At 36.6% G+C, this 11,078-nt stretch overlaps 1 protein-coding gene across 1 annotated transcript; it reads right to left on the reverse strand.

Annotated features, from left to right (window-relative positions):
• Positions 1–9,547: 9,547 nt before the first annotated feature.
• On the reverse strand, positions 9,548–9,946 carry LOC110901398 (uncharacterized mitochondrial protein AtMg00860-like). Its single transcript, XM_022148229.1, has one exon. The coding sequence runs from the start codon at positions 9,944–9,946 to the stop codon at positions 9,548–9,550; it is 399 nt and encodes a 132-aa protein (XP_022003921.1).
• Positions 9,947–11,078: the final 1,132 nt, after the last annotated feature.

The raw sequence follows: 11,078 nt of genomic DNA on the forward strand, positions 1-11,078 counted from the left end.
CTTAATATATATCAATATACCTTTTACAGATTTTTTTTAAAACTCTAAGTAACAAGATAACTAAAACTATTTCACTAAGTATTGCTTAAATTTATTTATTAAACCATCAAATAAAGCTATGATTTTACCTACTTTGAGTACTATACATTTATTTAAATACAAAGATTAACTATTTATTTCAAAATTTAGAATCATCAGACTTTCATTAATTCGTGGGTGTTACATATCATATCTCACATGATTTATAAAATTAATAAACCATGGAATTTCATGCCTCATTGAACTTACATGGGCTTCATGTCTCACATGTTTCTTAGAATCCTTTACACCCATGTTTTTCATGTGAACTCAGTACTATAAATCTCTTAACAAGGCCAACCACTGCTTTGCACATTTCGTTTTCACACCCCATCTCTAACTTTCTTTCTCTTACTCATATAATGGGTTTAAAGTGTCATAAGATTCTTTTTACTTTAGTTGTCTTCTTTTTGGTGATGTTTATCAATAACGTCTCCCTTGCATCTTATGTCAAAAAAAACTTGATGACTAATGGAGCCCCATCTAACCGAGTGACCCAGCAATGGTGGATATTGCAAAGTTTGCAGTGAACGCACACAACGAAGGGCATCCTGAAAGTAGAGATGTCTTTGATAGTTTCGTAAGTAGTTGGGTCTCAGGTTATCTATCGAAACCAACCTACGATATGACCATCGCAGCTAAAAGCGATATAGTAAGGAAGTATTTAGCCCTTCTTGCTGAGAGGCCATATATGAACTCTTTCTGGCTTCTAGACTGGCAAGGGCCTATTTAGTTGTTTACCTATTTTATTTAATTAATAAAATTATGATATGGTCAACATCTGGTGGCTTGTTATGAATGATAATTGTTACCCATCAGTTGTTAAGTTTGCTTTATATATTTATCTTAATAAAGCTTAATTCGATATGCTTTCGTAACATTCTTTACCTTTTGTAGTCTTATTGGTTAACTTATTTGTTATATGTTTTATAATTCTTGCTCAGGATCTTAAAAAAATCCTTCTAATATATACACATTATGTTGTATACAATACTTTTTTTATCATTTGATAGTTATCTACTTCCAAATGTATTAATGTATATAAAGGTATATCGTATCTTTGAAGAAATCTAATTTGAAATTAACTCCTAAGTACTTATAAAATGAACTTGAAACTACAACTTATTACTGATTGATACGCATTTTTTATTGTTACTATTAGAAAAAAGAAATATACAACTTATATACTAATTGAATATATATTTTATGGTAAAACATTTGTTTGTCTTAGCATTTCCCAAACAACACTGAAAATGGTAAACTATGTTTTAACACATTTATATTTCTTAATATTTGGTCAAGGAATCTCAATGGATCGAAATGTAAACACAATGGAATCAAAATGCCTTCCATGAATACAGTGAAGATGCAACTACGAATTAATCTTGTCACACCGCCAAAATCCACAAGCAGGGTATCACCGCAGTGAGCGTGACTGACCAAGATCAAGCCACCAATCATATTGAACAATATAAATAAATAAATAAAATCCAAACCAAACAATATAATTGGTGTCAAAACAACTTAACAAAGTCTAAGTTATCGGCAGAAGCATTAAGTTCAAAACCCAAAATTATAAATTTAAAGTTCATAAGTTTATCATGAACACACAACGGTCCATGTTCCACAACGACTCCTTCCCTATGCAAGCTCCAGCTAAGTACCTAATGACCTGCAAAGCATGTAGTAACGAATCAACAAAAATGTTGAGCGAGTTCACAGTTGGTTGTCTGTTTTAAAGTTGTTCCAAAAACCATATGATGTTTCGAAAACCATAAGTTACCCAGTTCCTTGTTTCCCAAACCATATACCGTGGGGGCTACCCCATGTTGTAAACCACTAGACCCGTTACCATAGCGACTACTGACTAGAGTCATGTTTATGTGCCTTGCGTCAATGTCTATCATGATTGACTAAGTGCCGTCCTCTGCGGCACGGTGTGAGGCTTGTCAGACCTAATAGCGCTATTTAATTAATGACCCTTTCGCCAAAGGCCCGACGATTAAGTTGATATAAAAATGAGGGACTTCATGATAGAGTTTTGTCTAGTAAGTTCTATGTTGTCATCCTTCCCAAGGAGGATGGAGGTACGAATTCTACCCAAGGAAAATACGCAGGTTTCAATGTTGTCATCCTTCCCAAGGAGGATGGAGGTACGTATCCTACCCAAGGAGGACACGCAGGTTTCAATATTATTCCTTAACTCATTCCCAAACCACTGGGAATCCCATGCTTTGTAGAAAGTGTGAACTCACCTTAGATTAGCTCGGCAGATTAAGTTATGGAAAGAAATATGTGAGGTGGAACTGGTAAATCACGTCCTAACATGATTACCGTTTAAGGGTTAGTGGGTGTGCTCACGCGGAAACACGAATCCTACACGTATCTAGCACGTAGCACATTATATCATACAATACTAAATATCATGCATGCATTTATCAGGACATAGCTTAGCGACAACACAAGTGTCACGAAAGACTTAAAATACTTTTCAATAAAAATTTCAGCAATATAGTGCATTTTCGGCAGTTTTCGGATTGTTATCCGGAATAGTTCGTGTATAGCAAAATTCCCAAAAAATTACAGAATGTTTTAAATGATCCAAATATTATTGTATCAAAATCTCGGGATCCAATTCATCACCACTTATTTTACAAAAATCATTTACCGGGCTGCAATCAGATTCGTCACTTTCTGACTGCAGTCCACGGAAAAGTTCCTTTAAAATTCATCGTAAGTCCGATTGACGAAATTCCAGTTGAAGAATTACGGTGACACCCGTGGCCATCTACAGTATCAATTTCGTGACCTAACTCTATCCAGATTTCAAGTTACGAGGAAAAACACAACACACATTTTCTGCAGAAAAAACGCATCTTTTGCTGCTGTAGAAAACGGACCTTTAAAAATAGCAAACGACCTCGAAAAAATACGATTCCAGTGCCATTTGATTCGTTTTTTGAAATAACACGTTATAGACTCAAGAAATTCCAATTTTCGTTAAGTTATGACCCTGTTATAGGCAACTGAAGTCGGCTGTAATGATTGGACAGATTTTGTTTTTGTTATTAATGTTCTAACGCAAGTTCTAATGGTTCCGTTTACATGCTTGGCGAACAACAACGACACTTAAACATCACATACAGTAGGTCATCATCAATAACTCCGATTATTTATTACCAAAGCATCAAGAACAATCCAGATTTAAACCCGCAAACAATACTCCTAGCAACACATACCACATGTATCAACATAGAACATTATATTCATCAGAAATATACACAAACGCAGCCATGTTATTCTGATTGAACAACCGAAAAACATGTATAACATTCTAAAAACTAAAAAAAAATAAGACTCTAATATGATACCTGGCGATGAAGAGGGAGGGCAGAAGTGGTGTCATAAGTTAGGGTTTTAATTTGAGAAATTAACCTACATCATGCAACTTACGTATTACAAAAGGAGGTGTGGGCGGTTGAAGCTTGTTGGGCAGAGTGGGCTGATCAAGAGAAAAAAAAAAAGGAATTTTTGGGCTTGGGATTTATGGCTGTAAATGGCTATTCACAATCACAAAACAAATGCAATTGGTAGGCCACGATTTGCTCAACATTTATTAATATATTATTATTTTTTTTATCAACTAATAATTAGAATATAATGATCAACTAATAATAAAAATATAATGATCATGCTCTGGTTCGGGACTCACAAGTTTCGGGTTATACAAGTGGGTTGATTTGACAAGCGAGACCTGTGCTTCGGTTCAAACGGTTCGAGTCGGTTCAACACGATCTGGATTTAGTTTCCATAAATTAAACAAGTATAAAAGAAATTCACCGAATAAGATCATTATATATAAATTGAAATATAAAGGCGAAACTAAATGGTTTTTTTTTACCTTAAGTATTCGGGTTGTCACATCATCCCCATGTTAAAAGAAATTTCGTCCCGAAATTTGCAAACAGTCGCTGAAGAAGCTAGTATGGTTGAGCGTTTTCGTGGGATGTTACATCATCCCCCAGTTGGATTGCAATTTCGTCCCGAAATTCAGTAGCAAGTTCAGCATTTGATGCATTATTTTTGAACAGTTGGGGATACTTGCGCATCATCTGATCTTCCCGTTTCCAGATGAACTCTGGTCCACATTTTAATTTCCAATGAACTCGAACAATGGAAATTTTTGGGCTTGGGATTTATGGCTGTAAATGGCTATTCAAAATCACAAAACAAATGCAATTGGTAGGCCACGATTTGCTCAACATTTATTAACATATCATTATTTTTTTACCAACTAATAATAAGAATATAATGATCAACTAATAATAAAAACATAATGATCATGCTTGGGCTCGGGACTCACAAGTTTCGGGTTACACGAGTGGGTTGATTTGACAAGCGAGACCTGTGCTTCGGTTCAAGTCGGTTCAACACGATCTGGATTTAGTTTCTATAAATTAAATAAGTATAAAAGAAATTCGTTGAATAAGATCATTATATAAATTGAAATATAAAGGCGAAACTAAATGGTTTTTTTTTTTACCTTGAGTATTCGGGTTGTCACAAATCTGGCTCATTAATGATCCAACAACTAAAATTTGAGACAAATTTTGGCAAATAATGATCATGAACGGCAAAACCAACAACATTGAAAATGCTAAACCGTAGTTTGATGAAATTACGTTGAACCTCTTTAACATAAAACGATTTGAAAATGAGTAAAATTACATTGACAAATCAATACAGAAGAACCTCCTTAAAAAGCCTAATACTCAAAAAGCCTAATATTTTCACGCAGCGTCATAAAAACTTAACGCAACACTTTAATTAAATATATGATTTAGTGGAGCAAAAAAAATAATATATATGAGATTTAATTAGGTGTTACTTCACTAGTATATATTTTTAATTTTATTTTGTTTATCCTATTTAGTTTGATGATGTTAAGGCCTAAGGGTATAGGTAAGAATAAAGTGGCTTAAACATCTCGAGTACATATGTCATATGATATATCTTAGATCTTATACACATACTTAGAAGATTAGTTATTTATGAAATTCTAAAAATGATAAAAAAATGTGTTTGTCAGATAAAACAACGCAAGTCGCCTCATTTTAATCCTCAATCCAACTCATACAACAAGTCCGCTATGCAATCACATGTGTCACACCCCCAAAATACCACATGCGGAAACCCCGCGATGTGTGTGACATATCAGGATCCAGCCGCCAATCACATTGAACTATAACAAGATATTAAAGAAAGTTTCCATTCATTAAGTTATTATATTTCCAAAACATAGCTTAAAACCCAACATAGTCAGCGGAAGCATAATGTAAACCATTATTCAAGTATTTCGAAAAACAAGTGTTTGAAAACAGATAAACTTGTCACACAATTCCAAGTATCTCGACCTGTGACCACTCCAGCAATCCCAGATACCAACTTCCATGTCCAAGAATCTAACGACCTGCAAGCATGCAGATAAGTGTATCAGCATAACGCTGGCGAATTCACAGTAACGTTTAGTTACCAAATATTAGTTTAAAGTATGTTGATAATAACTCGATACCACAAGATGGCGTCAGTTTGTTTGCCCTTCCCCAATGCTCTATCAGACATTGGTCGAGTGGTTAAGGTCAGTAGTTCATGCCAGTCCTCCCCGATATGGTGTGAGGGTGCCAAACCTAATAGCGCTATCAACTAATAACCCCGTTGCCCCGGCAACTAATTCGATAGTAAATGGGACTTAGGTGATAGAAAGTGAGTGTATTATTTAACATTCTGTAACACTCTATTTTATTAATAACTATAAAACAATTGTATAACCATTCACACTACTTTTTCATTTGATTTGACAAAAATATTTGAAATACATAGACTAGTTAGATTACTAACAAAGTTAACAATCACAACAAAATTTAGGATACATAGTATTCCTTAGGTTACAAAACGTAAACCATGTATTAACAAAAATTTGCGGAAATCATGATCTTCAAAGTGTTCGGTTCGATAACGGTAGCTTGATCTCCATCCAAGAACATGTAAACATCCTAAAAGCTGAAATTTTTATTGAACATTAGTATTAGGATTCTTAGGAATTAGCGAAATCAAAAACTACGCTCGGAAACGGATTTAATTGGCTACAATATGAAAAACTCAACAAAAATGGCTGGGCACTACCGTAGCTACCGTAAGCTACGGTAGCCTCTGGGCAATATGGGGCTTTCGTAAGGCAGTAAAGAACCAGCGTAACAAACTCACTCAGCACCGTAAGCTACGGTAGTCATCGTAGCTTATGGTAGCTCTCTCGCGCACCGCGTAAAACCAAGGCCTATCTGTCACGGCCCGCTAGGGACTCAATCTACAGCAAAGACTTTGATGTTTTGCGGTTTTGGCCTGTTTGTCCCATTTCGCATTTTTCAAACATCAAAACAAGATAGGGGACATTCTAAATCAATAATTAAACCTATATTTTTCTGTTTTCAAACTATTAACATTTTCGTAACAAAACTTATAACAAATATGCATCTTCGGACACATGATCATGCATATATATATTTATTCAACACCTTTGCCAATTTTACCCTTTAATCCATTTTACCCGAAACCTTATGGACGGGGTATTAATTTCACAATATGTTGACCCATTTCCGGTTTCCTTATCCTACTTATCTCGCGATCCCATTTCCGGGTTTATGCTTTTAATATTTGATCCGTTAGTAATCTAAGTGCATAGACTTAGACTACTTACAAAATGTAACTTAGGGGTTTCACCCATTTCTCCTACCCATTCCCGGGTTCATTATTTTTGACATTCACGCTCCCATTACTGGTTTGCGTGTTAAATAAATTATTATTACCCGTTACCCGGGCTAAAGCCTACGGATAAAGTGTTCCCATTACCCGGTTTGCACCTATCCTTAATTGACCCGTTTCCGGTTTGCCCTTATGAAATCCGTCATTTCAAGCAAACCAAACACATTCAATTTCATATCCTAGTATATCAACCAACCTCAATACGAAAGACTAAATGACGATTTTAACGGAGCAATTAGCCACGTACCTTAGAGCTTGCCTTTCATGCGATTGTCCGCACCGGCTTGACTTCCCGACACCTCACTTGTGTTGCCTAAAATAAACAAGCCAATCATCATTAGAACCTTTCGGCTCATAATTAAAAGCTTGTTAATTTTTCCGAACACCACAATTTGTGTCTATTAACATCTTTTAGGCATTTTGTTAAGCACCTTATGTGCACACTTTTTAGTTAGTCATTTTAGTTCAATTAAACCTTGGTAAATCCAAGAATCTTAACTTCACAAGCTTAATTTCTCATCATATCCCATATTATCATGCTATTTCAACAAACCTAGATCATTACACACATTATTCATACAATATCTTGGGGCTTTTCATTCTTGATTAAAAACCCACTTCATTATATGGCACATAACAATCTTAACACAAAATTTTATCAATTAATTCACATATTTTTAGTTAGGATTATGATCCTTCAATTGAATCACACTTCCTTAGATCATAACATCAACCAATTATTCAAGAACTTCCATTAATCAAGTTTCACCCAAAATCAAACATCACCAAAACTGAAATTGTAACTTACCTTGTGTTAGACAAGTGTGGGTGATCAAGATTCCTGATTCATGCACTAATTATAATCACAATTCACCCTTGAATTTGATCAATTTGATGAAATAGGGTTTGGCCGATTTTAACCGTGAAAATTTGGCCGATTTCTCGTAGTACGTGCCCTGATCTAACATTTCTAGTACAAGACTCGATACAAGACGAAGTCGACAGATGTATGCACTAACAATTGGTAAGCCACCTTACCCACCCGGTCTAGGATTTTAAAAGGCCCTATGAATCGCGGGCTTAACTTTCGTCGTTTTCTAAAACGGATAATTCCCTTTCACGGGGACACCTTAAGCATCACCTTATCACCAATCTGAAAATCAATTGGCCTTCGTCTTTTATCCGCATATGATTTTTGTCAATCTTGAGATGCCTTCAAATGGGCTCAGATCATGTTAATTTTCTCGTTCGTAACCCGAATCACATCTTTATGAGCAAGCTCTCAAGGGCCTACTTCTTCCCAGCATATCGGTGTCTGACATTTTCTACCGTAAAGCATTTCATATGGAGCTCTACCAATACTTGAATGCTAGCTATTATTATATGAAAACTCGACTAACGGTAGATACGCATCCCAACTACCACCGAAATCTATTATGCATGCTCGAAGCATATCTTTAAATGTCTGAATCGTTTGCTCACTTTGCCCGTCAGTGTGCGGGTGATATGCGGTACTAATCAACAGCTTGGTACCCATTTGTTTTTGAAAGTCGCACCAGAAATTTGAGGTAAACCGAGTATCTCTATCGGACACGATAATTACCGGTACCCCGTGGCGTGCTATAATATTGTTCACATATACCTCCGACATCTTCTCCGAAGTGTAGGTTTCTCGAATAGGGATGAAGTGAGTGCTCTTGGTTAGTCTGTCTACAACTACCCAAATGGCATCAAATCCCCAAGCCGTCTTTGGCAGTTTTGTCAACAAGTCCATAGTAATGTGTTCCCATTTCCAAACTTGAATATCTAATGGTTGGAGTTTGCCACAAGGCTTTTGATGCTCCGCTTTGACTTGTAAACAAGTCATGCACTTCTCCACGTATTTAACCACATCTCTTTTCATCCCTGGCCACCAGTAGTTTTGCTTCAAATCCCTATACATTTTGGTCGCCCCAGGGTGAATCGAATAGCGAGGCTTATAAGCCTCGTCAAGTAGAAGATTCTTAACACCACATGTGTTTGGGACCCATATTATACCATACCGGTATTTAATCCCATGACTTCCTTCCACAGGATCTTTTACCAACCCCTTTATACGTTCTTTTTCCCAGTTCTCTTCCTTTACTGCCTCGATATGGGCTTCTCGAATTCGTTTAAGCAAGCCTGGGGTTACTACCAATTGCATGGACCGTACCTGAATAGGAGTGTATTCTTCCTTTCGGCTAAGGGCATCCACCACTACGTTAGCCTTCCCGGGGTGATAGTGGATCTCGCAGTCATAGTCCTTCAGTACATCCAACCAACGGCTCTGCCTCATATATAACTCCTTCTGATCGAAAAAGTATTTTAAACTTTTATGGTCAGTGAAAATAGTACATTTCACACCATACAAGTAATGCCTCCAGATCTTTAAGGCGAATACTACGGCTACCAGCTCGAGATCATGAGTCGGGTATTTTGTTTCATGCGGCTTTAGTTGTCTTGAGGCATACGCAATTACCTTTCCCCTTTGTATAAGCACGCACCCAACACCTAAGTGCGATGCATTTGAATATACTACCATGTCATTTGTACCATCCGGTAAAGTTAACACCGGTGCACAGGTTAACTTTTCCTTTAATGTCTGAAATTCCTTTTCCTGATCATCTTCCTAGACGAACTTCTCGTTCTTGCCGGTTAACTTGGTCAAAGGCGATGCAATCTTAGAGAAATCTTGAATGCATCTCCTATAGTAACCTGCTAAGCCCAAGAAACTTCTAATTTTGGATGGATTCCTTGGAGGGTTCCATTTCGACACAGCTTCCACCTTCAACGGATCCACTAATATTCCCTCGGCACTTATAACGTGCCCTAAGAATTGCACCTCTCGTAACCAGAAGGCGCATTTCATGAATTTAGCATATAATCTTTCCCTCCTTAGTATCTTTAACACTTCTCGTAAATGGCTAGCATGATCCGCCTCATTTCTTGAGTAAACGAGAATGTTGTCGATAAAAATGATCACCGACCTATCGAGCATCGGCTGGCAAACCCGGTTCATGAGGTCCATGAACCACGGGTGCATTTGTTAATCCAAAAGACATCACGAGGAATTCGTAATGTTCGTATCGCATATGAAATGCCGTCTTTGGTATATCCTCCTCCTTTACCCTCAACTGGTGGTAACCCGATCTCAAATGGATTTTCCAAAAACCAGCCTGCGCCTTGTAACTGATCGAACAGATCATCGATCCTCGGGAGTGGGTATCGATTCTTTACCGTGAGTTTGTTTAACTCCCGGTAATCAATACACATCCGCATGCTCCTGTCTTTCTTCTTTGCAAATAGCAACGGCACTCCCCAAGGAGATACACAAGGCCGGATAAACCCCTTATCGAGTAAGTCTTGTAGTTAGGACATTAGTTCTTGCAATTCCGATGGTGCTAGTCTATATGGTGCTTTAGCAACTGGTTTAGCACCCGGAATTAGTTCGATACTGAACTCCACTTCACGCTCTGGTGGCATTCCCGGTAGATCCTCGGGAAAGACATACCCGTGTACCCGAACTATATACCCGATCATATACCCGAAGTTTTTAAGTTATATTTTTATTTTCCATTAACCCTTATCTATTAGTGATTTATTTTAGTATGTTCATAATGTGAAAAAATAAACTTTATTTTAGCATATGTATTTGATGATAGTATTTATATTTTGTATGTTGTGAAGTATATACATATAAGTGTATAAATATTATAAAATTATTATTAGTTTATGCTAAATCTTATATGTATGTAATGTGTATTTTAATTTATAATAGTTGTTTCATAAATAAAATTATATAATAATTATAGTAGTAAAAAATGTATTTGGAAATCTCAATGTATATTCTTAAACAAACTAATGGGTATACCCGATACCCGCGGGTATACCCGGTACCCGACGGGTAATTACCCGACATATACCTGACGGGTATTGGGTTGGGTATGAGACATGATTTTACAACCGGGTATGGGTATGGGATTGCTGATACCCGACCCGAACCCGACCCATTGCCATCCCTACATTTCGCATTTTTCAAACATCAAAACACGATATGGTGCATTCTAAATCAATAATTAAACCTATATTTTTCTGTTTTCAAACTATTAACATTTTCGTAACAAAACTATAACAAATACGCATCTTCGGACACATGATCA

This window comes from Helianthus annuus, chromosome 15 (genome assembly GCF_002127325.2).
Source record: "Helianthus annuus cultivar XRQ/B chromosome 15, HanXRQr2.0-SUNRISE, whole genome shotgun sequence".
Taxonomy (NCBI): Eukaryota; Viridiplantae; Streptophyta; class Magnoliopsida; order Asterales; family Asteraceae; genus Helianthus; species Helianthus annuus.

What these genes read in the sequence shown, in the direction of transcription:
- LOC110901398 (XM_022148229.1), bottom strand. Translation starts at nt 9,946, where the DNA reads ATGGACCTCATGAACCGGGTTTGCCAGCCGATGCTCGATAGGTCGGTG.